This window comes from Lissotriton helveticus, chromosome 1_1 (assembly GCF_964261635.1).
Source record: "Lissotriton helveticus chromosome 1_1, aLisHel1.1, whole genome shotgun sequence".
NCBI classification, from domain to species: Eukaryota; Metazoa; Chordata; class Amphibia; order Caudata; family Salamandridae; genus Lissotriton; species Lissotriton helveticus.
In genome coordinates, this window is record NC_136057.1 from 736288591 (window position 1) to 736307501 (window position 18911).

The window sequence follows — 18911 nt, forward strand, 5'->3', positions numbered from 1 at the left end:
TCACTGGATGATGTCATCGGTGATGTTATTTGAGATGGCATCAGTAATGTAATTGACCATGTCATTAGTGATGTAATATGTGAGTTCATATACAGTGCATTGCGGGGGCGTAATTTATAGTTAGCTGAAGTAACTATAACTGCTGAATTTCTATGGTTTAGTGCATGTGAAATCTGAGCCGAACTATGACGTCCTTAGTTTTTTTCAGTGAATTTCTATGTTTTTTAATGTTATTTCCTAACTATACTGTCTGTGTAACATTTGTTTTTTTTAATGAATTTCTATGTTTTTTTAATTGTATTTCCTAACTGTAGCTTGTAACCTTTGAACGTGTGTGTGTGTGTGTGTGTATGTGGCTCTATAGGTTGGTGATTGGGTGTGTGAGTGGCTGTATGGGTCTGTGAGAGGGTGTGTGAGTGGCTGAATGGGTCTGTGAGTGGGTGTATGAGTAGCCGTATGGGTCAGTGACTAGGTGGGTGTGTGAGTGGATGTATGAATAGGGTTGAGGGTGGGGGAGTAGTGTTGTGGGCCAGTGAGTGACTGGATGCGTCTGTGAGTGAGTGTGTGAGTAGCTGTGTGGGTGTGGGTATGAGTGGGTTTGTGAGTGGCAGTATGGTGGGTCTGTGAGTGGATGTGTGACTGCTTTATGGGTCAATGAGTAGTTGTGAGAGTGACTGTATGGGTCTGTAAGTGGGCATATGCGTGGCTGTATGTGTATGTGAGTGGTTATGTGAGTGGTTTTGTGGATGTTTGAGTGGATGTGTGAGTGACTGTATGGGTTTCTGAGTGGGTTTGTGTGTCTCTGGGTCTGTGAGTGGATCAGAGAGTTTCTGTATGGGTGTGTGAGTATATGTGTGAGTGCCTATGTGGGTGTGTGAGTGGGTTTCTGAGTGCCTGTATGGGTATGTGGGTACCTCTGTAGGTCTGTGAATGGGTCTGTCAGTGCCTGCATGGGTATGTGAGTGAGTGGGTGTGTGAGTGCCTGTGTGAGTCTGTGAGTGCATTTGTGAGTATCTATTTGGGTCTGTAAGTGAGTGTGAGAGTGTCTGTGTGGGTCTGAGTGGGTGTGTAAGTGGCTATGTGGGTATGTGAGTGGGTGTGACACTGCCTGTATGGGTCTGTGAGTGGGTTTTTGAGTGACTGTATGGGTTTGTGTGTGGGTGTGTGGGTTTTTCAGTGGCTGTGTGGGTCTGTGAGTGGGTGTTAGTGGCTGCATGGGTCAGTGAGTGGGTGTGTGAGTGACTATGGGTCTGTAAGTGGGTGTGAGTCATAGTATGCATCTGAGTGGGTCTGTGAGTGGTTATGTGGGTGTATGAGTGGCTGTATGCATCTGTGGGTGGATGTGTGAGTGGCTGTTTGGGAGTGTGAGTGCCTGTGTGGGTTAGTGAGTGTCTGTGCAGGTCTGTGAGTGGGTGTGCGACTGGCTCTTTGAGTGGGTGTGATGCTGCCTGTGTGGGTCTGTTAGTGGCCTTCTGGGTGTGTGAGTGAGGCTCTGAGTGGGTGTGAGGCTGCCTGTGTGGGTCTGTGAATGGATGTGTGAGTGGCTGTATTGGTCAGTGAGTGGGTGTGTGATTTCTGTAGGGGTCTGTAAGTAGGTGTGTAAGTGGCTGTATGGGTCAGTTTGTAGGTGTGTGAGTGGTGTTGTGGGTATGTGAGTGGCGGCATTTGTCTGTGAGTGGGTGTGTGAGTGTTTTTTGTGGGTGTGTGAGAGACTATGGGTGTATGAGTATCTGTGTGGGTCTGTGAGTGGTTGTGAGATTAGGTGTGTGAGTGGATATGGGGGGGGGGAGTGAGTGGGTCTCTGAGTGCCTGTATGGGTCTGTGAATGGGTCTTTGAGTCCCTTAGTAGGTCTGTGAATGGGTCTGTCAGTGCCTGCATGAGCTAGTGGATGTTTGAGTGCCTTTGTGGGTCTGTAAGTGTGTTTGTGAGTGGCTATGTGGGTCTTAGTGTGAGAGTGGCTATGTGGGTCCATGAGTGGGTGTGTGGGTCTGTGAATGGGTGTGAGACTTCCTGTGTGGCTCTGTGAGTGGCTGTGTGGGTCTGTGAATGTGGGTGTGTCAGTAAGTGTGTGAGTGCCTGAGTAGGTTTGTAAATGGATGTTTGACTGCCTGCATGCTTCTCTCAGTGGGTCTATGAGTGGCTGCATAGCTCTGAGTGGGTGTGTGAGTGCTTGCTTGGGTATGCGAGTGGGGCTATGAGTGCCTGAATGGGTCTGTGAGTGGGTCAGTGAGTGCCTATGTGGGTCTGTGAGTGCCTGCATGGGCCTATGAGTCGGTGTGTGAATACCTACATATGTGTGTGCATGGGTGTGCGAGTGCCTATGTGAGTGTATGCATAGCTCTGTGAGTGGGTGTGTGAATGCCTGCGTAGGTCTGTGAGTGGGTGTGTGACTGCCTTTGTGGGTCTGTAAATGGGTTTGAGTGCCTGTGTAGGTCTGAAAAGTGTTTTTTTCTTCTTGAAAGTGTACCAAGATTCACAAATCAGTTGCATATTTACACGGGCGCACAGGGCCTCGTGGTGGAGCCACTGATTCCCTAAGTGAATTTCTTAGAAGTCAAACATACAAATCTGGAGCTTAGCTCCTACCTATTTGTTCGTTTTTTTGTCACTAAAAATGCAAAGCTATCTATACAGTTCCACCCCACACAATTCAACTCCACATAATTCAATACCAAACCACATATTACAACTCAAGAACACAGTTACACAACACAAATAACATTCCACATAATTACACTCTATAACACACAATCCCACTCCACATTATTCCAGTACACTTGATACCACGTAAATACTATCCACATAATTCTACTCCACACCATGCCACATAATTTCACTACACAAATCAACTCCATACAATTCCACGTCACACAATTCCACAACTAACTAGTCCAATCCAACACACATAATTCTACTACACCCCACAAACATGCACTCTATAACACATAGGTAATAAACATTGCCATTTACAATGCCAATAGCTCTAACTCAAACAAATGCGAAATCAATTGCATTTTCAATGCTTGTTTTTTTTTTGGCGTGAGTCCATTTTGTAGTTTTTGAGAAATAAAGGTACAAAAATATTTGTTATATCTGGGCTGTTGGAACCTAGGGACACACACCCATAGAAATTCAGCAGTTATAGTTATAGTCATCTCAAGTAACTTAGGGCACAAGTTATAGGTACTTGAGATAACTATAACTGCTGAATTTCTGTGGTTTTGTGTGTGTAAAATCTTAACCTAACATCCCTGTAACCTTTGTTTTCTTAGAGAGAGTGATATAGAGAGATCTAAATTTCTGTATGAAGATACAATTCAGTCATTTGCTAGGAACGGAAGGAGAATTGTTGCAGGATGAGCTCAACTAATACTTTATTTTACTACCCACAATCCAATTAACCTGTTTGAGACTCTAATAGTAAAATCCTGATTTCATATGTATGTACATATCTGCACACACACACGCACATCCCCCCTCCCCCACTTCCAACCCCGAACTCCCCCCCCCCCCCCATCCATGAACTGGTGTCATGTTGATGTTTCAGGTTTGTTCAAAACTGCTTGTAGGAATTATATAAAATCAAATTCTAAAAAATCTACCTGCACTTTTGTAATTTCTTGTTAGATTTTCACCTGATGGAAGACTTATTTCATCTTGCAGTGATGACAACACTGTTAAAATATGGGATAAAACAAATAGGCTTTGTGTCAGTACATTCACAGACTATAAGAGGTAAGTGTCATTGAAGATACATGAGTCAATAACAAAGGATTTTTTATTTTAAGGGTTTCCTTTTACTCTTTCGTACTTAAATTTGAAGTAGATGTCTGAACCTGTTGTATTCATTCCTCAATTCTGTTCTCTCTTTTCTAAAGTGTGCTGGGTTGTGTGTGCTTGGTTTTGACTGAACAATATGGGTCCCAGAAAGGTTTGAAAGAGTCTTTCCTACCGTTCCTTCACAAAATCCTAAATGGGATTTAAACATGGTTTTGTTTTTTTTGCTCAAGTTCTGTTTATTGAATGTTTCCAAAACAACATTACAATATAAATGCAGTTGAAAATAAAAGGGCCTTCATCAGACAGGTACACTGGAGTAATAGTACATCTAAGATCGTGTGCAGCATTCCAACATAAGTGCCCAAGTCTTCTGGGAGAATAGGAAGCTTTAAAGTGTACAAGTCCACTCCAATGAAGGACTCCAATCCCCGACTCAAACCCTAGTTGTCGTATAGCAAAATAGTAGAACATGCACACAACAATGCAAAAAACTGTACTCCGGTATCACGCACACTCCTGTTGGGTTAGCAGAGTGTCTGCTACTGCGACTAAGTAGCGAGGAAGCAATATCAAATGCAGTCATGGTATAATGCCTGTATACACAATATGACAGCCCATAGCTGAGAGAGCGATTTTAAGAAAAACAAAAAACAAACATCACAATTACAGTTCAGAGCCAGCAGTGGGGGGTTGGTTCTGGGGGTGTGGAGTGGGGGTGGCATGCCCAGGCGTGGCGCTATTGCGCTGTGGAAAAGGGTAGTGTTCTCATTCATCTAATAGTGATTGTTACATTCAGGCAAGATACTAAAAGCTGTATCATTCGAAGAGCTAGAGCATTCTAAGCTTCGTGGGGTTGAGGAAATAAACTCTATATAGGTAAGATAATGGATCAAGGGCCCCCAAACCCATTGGAATTTCGTCTCTGTCTTGGTTAAATTATGGGACAGCTGTTGCATCGCTAGGATGTGCAACATGCGGGTAAACCGTTGAGCCATTGAGGGAGGGTTTGCCTGTTTCAACGTGAGTGCAATGAGTTGACGCACTGCTAGAAGAAAATAACTAATAAGCTTCCAATCTGCATGGGTCATTGCGGTTAAGGCTGGGGGTTGAATACCCAGCGCAACCATGAGACAAGAGGAAGGAAGCGGGTAGCTGTCTATGCCCTTAATGTGGCCCAGTATATCCTTCCAGTATGTGATGATTACTCCTGCAGGGAGTGGCGGCGGGTCCTGAGATTAGGCGCAGCAGTCGGTGAGCAGCTCCACGCAATTGTGTACAAAGCCACACAGCGACTCCCATGAGGCACGCTAATACTGCATTCTAAATATTTGCTTTCTACGAATGAGACGAAAGGATATCCTACCTTGAGTACATGGATAGGTTTTAGTGACCAAGGGCTTGGTACACCTTAGCGTGTGTACACCCGCCCGGGTTTCTTTCACTGGTCCTGACGAAAACCTTAGAATTACGAGCAAAGGTTAACAAATGTAGACCAATTTATTGCACTTTATTTCACTGGAGGATGCTGAGGGTCAATCTAACCTGGCACGGCATCTAAAATAACTCTTTTTAATATTGTCCAGTTGCCCCAGAATAAAACATTTTTAGCAGGTTATATCTGGCCAATTTTAAAATTACACTTTGTTTCTCACCTTTTTCACACAAAAAAATAACCAGCTCCACTGTAATCAGTTGTCGCAGCACACCCGAATGGCACTTGGCTATTCGGGTGGGACCCGGATGATGAAGCATGTCACCAACTAGGTTGGTGAGTGAGGGGTCTTCTACAGAAAGGAGATTTTCCTTTGCTGTGCTTTTTGCTTCCTAAGAATTACCACGAAGACAGTGCACTGTCTCACGGGTATACTCCTCATTTTTGTTTATTTATCTATCTTCAAGGGGACTAGGAGTATCCCCCTCAGGATTGTGCATATCCCTTTCTCTCTTTGTGTTTTTGACATACTCTGCAAGTCCACCCAATATGGAAAAAATCTTCCACCACCTCTTGACATCGTCAGCGCAGAGGGGAGGTACCCGGATAGATATTGGAGAGACTGGCCAGTGTATAATATCATTGAAACACTACTTTATAAGCCGTTTCTCAGAGGGAGAGACTACGGTTGGTTTTAGATATGTCCCCCCCACAGTGTTTCCCATTGCTTGGGCGTCATGTCGATGAGGATTGTTGGAGCGCAAGGTGGGTGTTAGTTATGAGACCTCTTGAGACAGCTAAGGCCTGTCCGAGCTTCTCAGAGGAAGTGTAGGGATGGATGACCACAGGGTGGTCCGAGGGGTACAACTCCCAGTGCCGCTGTTGGGAATATTCAAGCCGCGTTGTATCTGGGAGCCGGTAGTCCACCTTACACTAGTCAAAAGACTTAATGGTATCACCCGTAAAGTGATCAGGGAGGGTCCGACAGTCACTGGCGCTCTACCTGTGGAAGGAATGGGGCGAGAGCACCAGGGGAAGTCTGGGTTATGAGCGATAGGTGTATTTGGGGAAGGAAATGTGGTGAGCCCCCTCTTAAGCGCCACCATTTCCCAAATATCAAGGACCATCTTGGTGGGGGTGGCAATGTATGCCCTCTGCAGTTTGACATGTTTCGGCAGCCAAGTCACGTCCCAGAATGGTCAACACACCACTGCTCAGTCCATATGGAACCAATGCTTCTCCCTCTTCCGAACCCCCCACTTGAAGGTGTAATGCAGATGTGCTGCCCAGTAGTATTCAAGAAGATTGCAACATGGTAAGCCACCCCTGTCAAGTGGAAGCATTAACCGCGCGTTAGCCACCGGGCTGCTTAGCCTTCCATATGAAGGCTTGAATGTCTTGTTGTAATCTCAGGATGTCGTCCTGTGGGATGGGCGAAGGCAGGGTCTGGAAGAGGTAGAGGACCCACAGGGGCATGTTCATTTTTATAACATTCACACGCCCTAGCCAGGAGATGTGGAGGTGTTTCCACCTCTGAAAATCTACCAAGATGGAGCGGCCAAGATGAGGCCAATTAGTTCGGGACCAGGAGGAGAGCGTAGAAGTAATAGTAAGGCCCAGATATTCAATGCCATCTTGTGACCACTGAAATGGTGCAAGGCATTTCAGAGACAGGAGGGCCTGCCTAGGGATAGTTAAATTAAGCGTCCATGATTTGCCCAAATTGATGTTGAAGCAAGACACTACCTCATATGCCTGTAAGAAGGCCACCACGCCTAGAAGTGAGACATCGGGTTGAGAGAGCGTAAGGAGGAGGTCATCCGCAAACAGACTAATCTTGTGTAGCTGGCCATCGAAAAGAATGCCCTTCACTGAGTCTGTGTTGCGGATCGTAAGGGAAAGAGGCTAATGTCAAGAGCAAATAGTAAGGGCCAAAAGGGGCACCCTGACACATTCCTCGAAAGATGGTTACAGGTCTCGTGATTTGTTCATTGACACGGATGTTGGCCAAGGGCACCACATAGGAGACCATTGTCTTGGAGATCAAACCCGTGCCCAACCCTATTTTATCCAGCACCACCCGGAGGAAGGGCAGTTAACCCTGTCAAAGGCCTTCTCCGCATCCAGCGAGAGAAGGCATGCAGGAATATCATAGCGGTGCAACTTTTCTACCAAGTGTGCTATGCGGCGGACGTTGTCTGCTCCCTGTCTATGGCAGGTAAAACCCACTTGGTCTGGCTTGATAAGGCCTGGGAGATAGAGTTCAAGTCCAGAGGCTAATATTTTGGTAAAAAGCTTGGCATCTGTGTTCAGAGGGGCTATGGGGCTATAAGAAGAGCGCAAGGTGTGGTCCTTTCCTGCTTTGGGTATGAGAGAGATTTCGGCGGTAGCCGTTGTGGGCATAAGGCCCTTGTCTTGCAGGAACTAATTAAATACCCATGAAAGATGGTCCTGTAGATGAGGCAAAAAAAACCTATAAAATGAGATCCGAAGACCATCGGGCCTGGGCTTTTAAACCAGGAGTAGTGCCCAGATAGCAGTGCATAGTTCCTCCGGAGAAATGTGTTCTTCAAGGGGTTCTGCGTGGCTGGGTGCAAAGGTTCCCACTCACAAGCGTTTAAATATGTCTCAATCAGGGCAGGGTACTCTTCCAGGGAGTACAACATTTGATACTAATCATGGACAGCCTCAAACTTGTCATGTTCCGCATTTGCCCATCTGAGCAATGTGGGTCTTGGTCCGCTTATGGCGAAGTCAGCGAGATAAAAGTGTACCCACCTTGTTGTCCCCCTAATAATAGCTATGTTTCAGCACCAAGAAAGTACATTCAGCCTTTCCTGTCCGATGTGCTTGCAGTTGGCTACGTAGCACGGCTAGTTGGCACTTGGTACAATGGGAGGGAGTGCCATAGTCCAAGTGCTCAAGCTTTTTAAATGTCTGCTGTTAAGCTGGCTACTACCAGTCTAGCTTCCCGTCCCCACACTATGGCAATGGAGGTGATTGTGCTCCAAATTGTGGCCTTGAGTCCATCCCACAAAGTATGGAGAGGGGTCTCCGGTAACGCGTTTAGAGAAAAATAGTCTGTGATGCCCTTGCATATCTTGGCCATATCTACTGGGTCACAAAGGAGGTGTGGGGCAGGTGCTAGCACAGCCGGCTGCTAGGGGCAAGGTGGAATACTTCCATGACAATACTAGGTGTGCATGGTCAGAGATAGAAATGTAAGAGAGCTCCACTGTGTCTAGGTGACGAAGGAGGGAGTGAGTAATCAAGACATAGTCTATGTGGGAGTATAACGCGTGGACGTGTCAGTAAAAAGGAGTAATCCCACATTTCCGAGTGTTTAAAGCGCCACACGTTAATTAAACCCAGGTTCCCGATGTCCTGCTTTAGGCGTGATGACGTGCCCCAGTGTTTAGGAAAATAGTCCTGCAGTGATCTAGAATGGGATCCCAGACCTGAATAAAGTCCCCACAGACAATGGTGTCACCTTTTACCCCCTCTAACTGCTCTAGTTGTGTCTAAGATACATGTCTTGCGAACATATTGAGTAATGTGAACCTCCACCGTCGCCATAGAAAATGTAGGGCCAGGTATCGACTCTCCCCATCCCGAATCACCTTAGTTACAAATGTGTAAAAGCCCACTTTACAAAGGATACCCACCCGGGCATCTTATTGTTTTGGATATGCCATGCGGTGGCGGTCTACCCCGAGCAAATGAGTCTCCTGTAGGAGGATAACATTGAAGTCATGCTGCAGTATGTATTGCCACATTTGCTAACATTAGTTTGGGGAGTTAAGGCTCCTCATATTCAGAGATAGCAATTTGGTGTCTCCCAGCACAGCCAAGGAGGATGTGCATATTTACCCCATATGGGTAAGAGCGGCACGTTAAATAATACATTGCATAGGAAAGAAGGGAATCCGACACCGCCACCCAACCCATCCCCACAGAGAAGCTGCAAAGAGGGAGGTCAAATCGGGCAAATAACCCTGAGAACCATCAAGAAGTTGAAGGCGCAGAACTGTAGGGCGAACACCAGGACATCACCCACCACCCCCGATTCATAAAGTGACGACTTTAATACCCAGTGGACCCCGCCAGCAGGACAGGTTGACTTGAAAGAAAAACATTAGCAAGCAAGAAAGGAATAATGGACCAACAAGGCCCAGCATTGACTTCCACATCTTGTGGAGACCGGCACAGGAGCACTCCAGACCCTGCAGAGGAGTCACTCTTCTGGGGAAGAAGTTGACGGGGACGTCCATTGGATGGAGATCAGAGTCAACAATAGGTAGTGTAGCTGAGGAGTCTCTCTGAGGCCAGAGGCCCAGCGCCACCATCAATAAGAGGAGGCGTGAAAGGAACAACATCTTCATTAACAGCCCGGGGCATGGCAGCAAGGCATCTGTAATCAGAGGGAGCCTGTAGCGGATTGGGCAGGGGAGGCATCCTTTTTCAAGGTTACAGAAGGGATGGATAATGTCTTGCATGGTTTAATGTGAGAACGTCTCCGCCTGACGCTTGTCGGGGTGTAGAGGTATCACCGTAGTCCAGCTGAACAAGAGATCTCCCCCCGGAGGGGGAGGCATCTTGATCCTGGCAATCAACAAGGATCCCCAATAAAGGTTTCGCCTCAGTCAGTGAATGCAATGAGCAGCGTTGCCCTAAATGAGCAAAGGGGTGGCCCCATTGACCGCGTATTCCCTGGTTACTCGGAGCTTGTTGGTAACAGGCTTGAAACCACACCGCTTTTACAATGTGATGGGGAGAGATCCTGATTGAGTTGATCAGTTTGTCCCCGGAATACTAAGTCGAACTTGCCCCTAGATGCTCTATGTACCGCCTCCTTCTCTATAAAGAAGTGCACTCGTGTCAAAATGTCCGATACCACATCCATGCGACCCCAAGGCAGAAGCCACTCGGTGTGCCCTATCCAGAACTGGCGGGGAGGTGTCGTCACCTCCACAAATCTTCTGAATAAGATGTTGCTGCCCTCTACGCCCCTAGGCGCCCTAGGGATGCGGCTATTGTTACGGTGGCTCCCATTTTCAGAATCTTCCTGTTTCGTTTGCAAGTCAGTGTTTTGCTAGTCAATAACCGTTACTCGCCACCAAACCTGATCTTCGGACCTGGCATCAACCATACGTTCAAGATCATCAACGCGCTCTCCTATATCAGTGACATCCCTCAGGATGGCACGAAGGCAGGATTTAAACTCATCTTTCAGTGAGCGGATGTCTGAGTGGATATCCTGCAGAAAGCGGTCCATGTAGGCCTGTGTAATAGGAGCAGAAGATGTAGACTCCGTCCCCGCTGCCTAGGGGGAGGCAGCGAGTCCGCAGAGGAAGCCTTGTTCAAGAGAGACTTCACAGGATTGTCTTTTGCAGATTTAGAATGTGGCATGACGGTGAGGTGTGCTAGTTCTGTAGCAAGGTGGGAAGAGCAATAAGGTACCCCCTTTTCTCTCCTGCCTTTAAACCCACAAGTGCTGCTATATGTAGGGCGTGTTCACCAGCACAGTCCAGCGTGTGCCAGAATAGTGGTCAGCAGCAGGCAGATGCGTAAGGCCATGGCCAAGTGCCAGCCAGCAAAGAGGGTGGACAAACAGTACTCAGGATCCCGGTGGGCTGAATCAGGACCACCAAAAGACGACGTAGAACCCGTTGTCAAGCTGTTAGCCTAGTATGGCACCTGTGGGCTGCACCACTCCACCACATAACCACCAGGCACCAGCTGCTGTAACCCTCTCCCCCTGCTAGTTTGCCAAGGAGCTGAAGGACCAGGGGGAAGTACACAGCAGCCTCTCCAAATAATCTGCCAACCAACACACAGTGCACAGTAAGTGGGAGAAAAAGAGCCAAATATGTCCAAACATGGCGTTTGGGTGGGTCTGAGGGGAGGGGGGGTGCGAAAGCATCCGCTCCCAAAGCAGTGGGGCCAAAGAGAGAGAGCACAGGGGTATCTGGTGCAAAGAGGATCCAGGGCTGCAAAGAGGTTCCGTGGAAGTGCGCCCCATGAGGGTAGCTGGCCGAAGCCCCCAGAAACCTGCCCCCCAGCAATCCAGTTTTTATAGGCCCCAGGGAGGTCGCTGCCACTGATTATGTTATGTATGCCAGGCGTGGGGCCAGGCACGGGACCTGGTGAGGGCAGGAAGGCCCAAGCCTAGGTAGTGCACCTACCACAGTCCCAATCAGTGCACTCCAAGGAAAGGAGGCATGGAGGCGGTCACAGGGCCCTCAGTTTCACCATCAGGTGCTGTGGCCAAGTCAGTAGAAATCAGTTCACTCCAGGAAAAGGAGGTATGGAGGTGGCCACAAGGCTTCCAGTCTTACCATCAGTTGCTGTGGTCAAGGCAGTAGAGAAACCACAGTTCCAGGAGCTCGCACTAGAGGCAGGGCCCAGACAGCTCCCCAGGCCACTCCTTACCTGAGGTCCTGCTCCCGATGGCAGAGGCCCAGACGGGCTAATGCACAGGCTGTAGGTAAGCGGGCGGGGCCAGGCCACACTCTGCAGGCCTCGTTTGGTAAGCCCAGTGCACGCAACCGGAGCCGTCCAGCTCATTAAGTAGGCCGATGGGTGGGGACCATCACGGGCGGCACATCCAGACGTAGCCGTAGACTCCATGTGTTCACAGCGCCTCTGGTGGGCCCTGCCACAACCACGCAGGCCGTAGATGGGGCGCTGTGGGATGGTCTTCCTGTCCTCACTGCCGGTGAGAAGAGGTAGGCTCTTAGCTTGGCCCCCGCTGCCAGTGCGGGAAGAGGTGAGGCTCATCGCTGGGCCCAGATCCCAGTGCCCATAGATTTGCACATGTGGAAAACCTCTTTGGCTCTGCTTAAAGTATGTTGAATGCCCAAATTGATTTAAGGTGCAGGTAGGAGGATGACTCAGAGTCTGCTAACCTACTCCTGTCTTATGTAGATGCAGAGCTTTTCAATAGATCTTACAAATGCCAGTGACCTTGATACATCTCCAGAAGGTGATATCCCCTATGTTTTGGGGTACCCCTTCTGAGAAAGTTTGTTCCTTTAAGACTGCTGTCCATAGCGCAGCAGAGGCACTTGTGTTGCCCCTACACTCTGTGGAGCCAAACTTTAGCCTCCTTACAGAGATCCTACAATTGTCTTTGGTGGTCCGAGAACCTTTTGCTCCATTTCCATAGTCCCTCTGAAACTCGTGCAGGATTCTTCAGAGAAAAGCTGACTCACTAAACAATGTCATCTGATCCCAAATCGGGTTGTTTCTAGTTTGCAGTGTGAGAGTGCTTTTAATAATAAGAAAATAATCTTTCAATTAGGTGTGTTTAAGATAGCCTGACTAGTTCCTAACTGTGAGAAGTTGGCCTGGTATATGAAGTTCACTATTCTAGTGAGCACCTTGCATCAGTCCAAACAACCCTTATGGTGATGGTTGTAAAGTCAACCTTATAGATCAGCTATCCTATTGGTAGCATGGACAAAGCAGTCTTAGGCTAATACTTCAGAGAGCATGTGAAGCCAATTGTTTTACCAATTATAATCCCTTGAATACCAAATGAAAGGACACCACACAAGGTATATATCAAATATATGTGTATTTATTACTAACACAACCCCTCTGCACTCTTTATGAGGTCAGAGTTTGAGATACAGCACAAGTTACTCAAAAAGCATACTATAAGTTGCACAAATACAATTCTGCCCTAGGGGCCTCACGAACCATATACTAAAGAAGTGGTATAAGAACCACTTCAGGAAAGGTGAGGAGGCCTAGGGCCTAGGAAATCGCTGGGGCTACGCTGATTAAACCAAAGGATTGGAAGTAGGAGGCCCACAGGATGCCTAAACACACACGCGAGTTACCATAGAGAATCAATGGGAATGTAAAAGTTACAAAGTAGTTGATTTCGGACACTTCCGAGGGACTACTTGAAAACCCTGTTAAACTAGGACACTTGGATAGTTGTTACCCACGGGAGCACCGGAGTACTCGAGTTACCACACCCAGGGAAGCCGGGTGCATAGGTGTTCTTTCGTGTCAGGTTTCGTTCGTCGCTGAATCCTATGGAGAGCTGCAAGAAAGTGCTGCAGGCGACCAGGAGGAAAGTGTCCGGATGGATCCAAGGGAGGATCGGAGTCGAGAAGAACCTGAAAGCAGAAGGGACAGAGTCTGGGTCACTATCCAGTCACCAGGAAGGAACCAGGCGATGTCAAGATGCAATCAGGTGAAGAGGTGAAGCTTATCTCTGTAGCCACGTGGACAAGGAGGCGTCGACGACGACCAGGAGCTGGATACGGATGGTCCCACAAAGGATCTAGCTGTTGGTGTTGTCGGAATCCGTATTGGACCCAACAAGCCTTGGCAAAGGCAACCCACACAGTAAGTGAAGATAGGCTTCTGTTCAGACCGGCAAGGTCTGGGGCGCTTCTCTTTCACAGGGAAGCTGGAGCAAGACTGGAGCAACCAGGCAAGCATTGTAAATTCAAAAGGATGTCTTCAGAGGGGACACTAGGAAACGGGCTTGCAACCGCGAAGATGCTTTCAGGAGAAATGCAGGTGCAGGCCCCATGCGGCACTCGTGGAGAGTGGAGGGCTGAGCTTCGGTGCACTTACTGATCAGGGCTGGGGATTCTCAAACCCCAATGCACAACTTCGAGGGCGCCTCAGAAGCTGAACAGGTAGCAAAAAACAGGTACTGCAGGATGTCCGGTCCCACGTCTCTCGTGTCCGCCACTGGTCTCAGCTTTGCTGTGGATGTGGGTCGGAGTCAGAGAAGTCTGGAAGTCCAGAAGCTGCGTCGCTAAGTCTTCGGGATCCGGCTGGAGCGTCGACAAAGCAAACTGGCAAGTTACTGTTGGTGCCTGTTTGCACAGGGTGGTCACTCCTTGACCACAAGGGAGATGTCTTCAGTCTTCCAGTCGATATGGAACGTCGAAGGTGCAAGAGTTCGTGTCAGAGTTTCTTTCCAGGATAAATCTAAAGTCTCTAGACTCAGCTCCTATCTTTATACTAAATTAAGGGGCTGGAACCTGGGAAGGGGGTGGGTTACACCCCTTTCCCTTTGTCCAGTTTCGCACCAGAGCTGGGGCTGGAGTGCCCCAGCAACTGGTTTGAACCGGGCTATGCGTGGAGCACCTTGTGTGCCCCAGGCAGTGTCTCATTTCTTTCAACCCACTCTGCCCCAATACACTAAAGTCTGTCTGGGGAGGTGCTAGCACCTCCCAAGGCAGGAAACCTATTGTCCAGGCCTCCCCTGCCGGAGTTTAATCCAGCAGCAGGAGGTTAGACTCGTGTCTGTGGCAGCAGCATCCATTTTGTGATGATGAGGCTCTGTTTAACTTTAACTGGGTAAAGTAGAAAATACATGTCTTCTCCCTCTAGAAGGGTGGAATGCTACCCCCGCCGTCAGAACTGACGGAGGGGTAGTATTCCAAAGTGTATGACACCTTACACGACATTTTTTGATAAAGCCAAACCAAAGTTAGCAATAACCGCGAGGATTATAATGCACTTAAGAACAGCTATAACGACTTGCGTTGTAAAACCTGCGTGGTAACGGTACGCATTGTGAAAGCACACGTTGTACCGTCATACATCCAGTGTTCAGCCTGTGGTGTCAGTTTGGATGGCCAGCCAGGGGTGGCATAGTACATGCTGCAGCCCCTGGTAGGCCTTGGATGCACCTATGCCCTGGGTACCTATGGTACACTATACAGGGGCTCACAAAGGTGACCCAATACCCAATTGGATATGTACCTAAAGTACATGGTATGAATTTAGAGAGAGAACAGCTGGGCTGTGGGTCTGATTAGCAGGCCCACAGCCAACCTAAAGTTGAAAAACCAGTGAATCAGAGCAAAAAGTGGGGGTGACCATAGGAAACAGACCCTACTCTCCTACACTAACCAGCTTACATTGACAATAATTCACATTTGCAGACAGATAATTAACTTTTATTTTTGGTCAACAAGCATTCACCCCGTTCATGTGTTTCTCTGTATGCTTTTCCATTTAATAAAATCTGACAAAATTGAAACCTCTTTTGTGGTGTTCATTACTGTGCAAAATATAACTATTAATGTGCCTTCCTCTTGAGGAAGCCATGCTTAGGATGTTCCTGTCTGTGTAACTTTCAAGGTCATTTGCTTGAGCCTTTTCTAGGGACCATTCATTAATTGAACTTTGTATTGTATTTTTATATTATATAAGTGTAATGCCATATGCTTAATTTACTATGCACATTTGTTTTAATATGCAGCAGAGTAAGTATTTAGTAAATGTATCTTATTTGATGTATCCTGTGTATTTGAACGGTGATTGATTTACATAAATGTGTCTTTGTTAATTCAGCCCTATTAGCTCATAGCACACAATATGGAGTTTGTAGCTTTCTAAGTCTAGAAACCTATAAAAGGTGATGCTTTTAAGATATGTGTCAGAGCTTTTGGCTCTCTCTTGGAGGTAGAGTTTATGCCCATCCTCTTGTTTAACTATCTGTCTGCTTAATTGCTTTGGTGGATGACCATATGTTGATCCCTTTGTATTATTTTGATTTACTATGAGATTTATTGATAATTCCCTAAGTACTTTTTGCCTTCTGTAATTATTCTAATTGTGAATAAACCCTTATAGTTTCTTACCTTAAATCTTTTTGTTTTAAATATATTTTTATTTTTTCTAGTTTTATATAGATACATAAACCAACAAAGGCAATACAGTCATTCACCACATACCGTAGTGTCAGTATAGCGCTGACACTATTGTACAGTGCTGCAATAAGGTATTTAATGTACTTTTTAGGACCCACCAGCACGTCTTATACGGTAAACAATGCATGATGGACAATGCTGAACAGTCCCATAGCCATTAGCTATGTACAGGAGTCTGACATGGTGTCACTCCAAAGTCTACCGCCAGGGACCCCATTCCATAGTCAGTCCTCCACCATCCCCATACCTTGTAATACTTGCAGGAACAGCATCTACCACTATATGCCACCTTTTCGGCTGCCATGTGGAGGTCCACCCCCCTCTGCAATGTTTGTATTGAGGGTACACCTGGCACACCCCAGTACTTGGCCACGTCTCTCTTGGCTTCCACCAGGGCCAGTGAACTAAAGAGGAGTTTAAAGTGCAGGACATCTACATTGCTTGGTATCCCCATAGGAACAAGCTGTGGTTCAAGAGGCAGCAAAACCTCCAAAATAATAGAAAGCTCCTGAAGGATTGCTGTCCATTATGATTTTATGCGGGGACACTCCCTAATTTAGTGAATAAATGTCCCTACTGCATTTTCTCAGCAGAGACAGTTGGGGTCAGGCGCCCTCCCGATATTATGTAGCTTCTGTCGATCATAGTAAGCCCTATGAAGGATTTTGAACCGTATCAAGCAGAGGCGCAACTTGATAGCGACTTCACGCTGGTGCATCAGCACTGCCTCCCAGTCTATATCCTCAGTTTCTCCTACATCCCTGTGCCAACTCTCACGCAGCCGGCCCAGAGAGTCGGGTATATTATTATTAATCATTCTATACGTAGCTGAGACTGCACCCCTGTCTAATTCATCCATTAATATTCGACCCTCCAATGGGGCGTATTACCGTAGCTCTGCCCCTTCTATCCCATCGGCGCACCAGGCGTGTCAACAGTGCATATTTTAAAAATTGGGTTGGGTGTATATTGAATTCCCTTTGCAGCTAGGAAAAGGGCATAAGTTCTTCCTGTTCTAGGATATCCCCACTTTGGAGATACAAATGGTATCCCATGGTTCAAATCCATGCAGTTTTTTGAACTCCCACAGCCAGGCCCCTTTCCAAAGGGGTGTTTCCCTGGTAATCCTGCAGGCCCTGCCTAACACTTTCGTGGCTTTGACCCAAGTTTCCACTGCAATCTGAGATGCTGGTGGCAACGTCTAGTTGCCCCTTTCTCCATAAAGATATGTGAGTTCTGTGCGCCAGCAGAGCAGGTTTGAGTCAAAATGTTACATGATCTTGCAGTGCATATATCCAATTATTAATGTTTTTATGTTTATCAGGTGAGACGCCCAGTAATATCTTTCTATATATGGGAGCACAAGGCCTCCATTATATTGGTTGCCCTGTAGGATTTTGAGTGCAGATCTCGGGTGTCTCCCATCCCATAACAGGGCCCTCAGTTCTCGATTGATTTTAGTAGATACGATCTGGGTGACCGCATAATAAGTATTCTGGAGTCCATAGAGGAACTTTGGGAGTGTAATTAGTTTGAATAGGGCTGCATGGCCCATCAGGGTAAGAGGCAAGCCCCTCCATTGTACCACATTTTCCTGAAAATGAAAGAACCCTTCCAACATAACACACGCAGACCTCCTTTCATGAGGTGATGAATATCCCCAAGTGTTTAATACCAGCTTCAACAACCCGAAGCCCATGTGGTAGTGGCAGTTGGTGACATGGTCCCTGCGGCGCATACAAGACTGATTTATCCTAGTTTAATATGTAGCCGAGTGGGGCCCGTTGTCCCCCATCAACTAAAAAAGAGTTGGGATAGTGGTCGCTGGTTTAGTGACATGTAAGCATACAAGGAGATTTTTTCCTCCTGTTCATTCGCATTGAGATGCAGAACCCTCCAGTAACAGGTGAAATTGCACTGCACAAGCCACAGATTCCAACCTTGGGGCGAATAAAAGTGGAGATAGGAGACAGTTTTGCATTGTTCACCTGCCGATTTTGAACTTGGCAGATGTATTCCCATAGACCTTAATTGTTGCTGGTTCTAATTGAGCACCATCACCCACTTCCTGAATTGGGGGCCAAAGCCAAATCTCAATAATGCCAGCTCACGTAAGGGCCAATGAACTGCGTCAAACACTTTTTTGGGCGTCTAGGGAGAGAAAGACATTTGGTGTTGAGTGTCTGTAAAATAGAGCTCCGTATCTATTCTCAGTCCATGTGCTATTTCCCTGTCTTTCAGGTCCCAAGCATTGAGCCTCCATACTTTATTGCATCTGTCCATGAAGCGTCCCTCCTAGACCAGTAAGGTGAGTGATCGGACAGACCCTTGTCAAGTAGTCTACCTTTTGTATTTCCCAAATCTCTCCCAGTGGTACAAAGATATAATTCAATCTTGAGTAAATCCAATGAGCCCCTGAGAAGTAGGAGTGCTTCCTATCTACAGGGCATAAGCTCCTCCGGAGATCGACTAGTCCCATCCTATCCACAAATCGTTCCAGTGCAGTGCTTTGAAGAGTCTGTGTCCCCGATCGGTCGAGACCAGGAGTCATAGCACCATTACATTTCCCTCCCACAATATTAAGCGTCGAGGTAGAATCTAAAAGAATATCTGTTATCTTGGCCAAAGTAGACGCCTGAGGTTTCAGGGGGCATATACACTCAGCAGGGTCATCTCTGTCATTCACCGGCATCCTTGTACTCCAGCATATCTACCATTGGGATCTATCCAGTTCCACGTTACGAAAGGGAGAGCCTTCCTTGCCGAAATGGCCACCCCTCTCTCCCCATTGGTAAATTCTGCATGTGAAAGAGAGTTAGTATAGGCCCCCAAGCCTAGAAAACAGCAGTGTGATGCCTGTACGGGGCTTTCCGGAAGGTAAACTATATCGGGCTGCATGCGCTTGAGATATTGTGCCACCAAACTCCTTTTAATTTTGTTGCGCAGACCATTGACATTCCAGGTCATTATAGAGAGTGACTGGTCTCCTAATGAGGTATGGAGT

General features: G+C 47.2%; 1 protein-coding gene across 3 annotated transcripts in view; it reads left to right on the plus strand.

Moving 5' to 3' along the window:
• Positions 1 to 18911, plus strand: part of LOC144816539 (uncharacterized) — a 1138385-nt gene that overhangs the window by 240153 nt on the left and 879321 nt on the right. For all 3 annotated transcript variants that reach the window (XM_078674268.1, XM_078674269.1, XM_078674271.1), the window contains exon 7: positions 3629 to 3736. In XM_078674268.1, coding sequence (XP_078530394.1) covers positions 3629 to 3736 — 108 coding nt within the window. The remainder of the gene's footprint in view (positions 1 to 3628; positions 3737 to 18911) is intronic.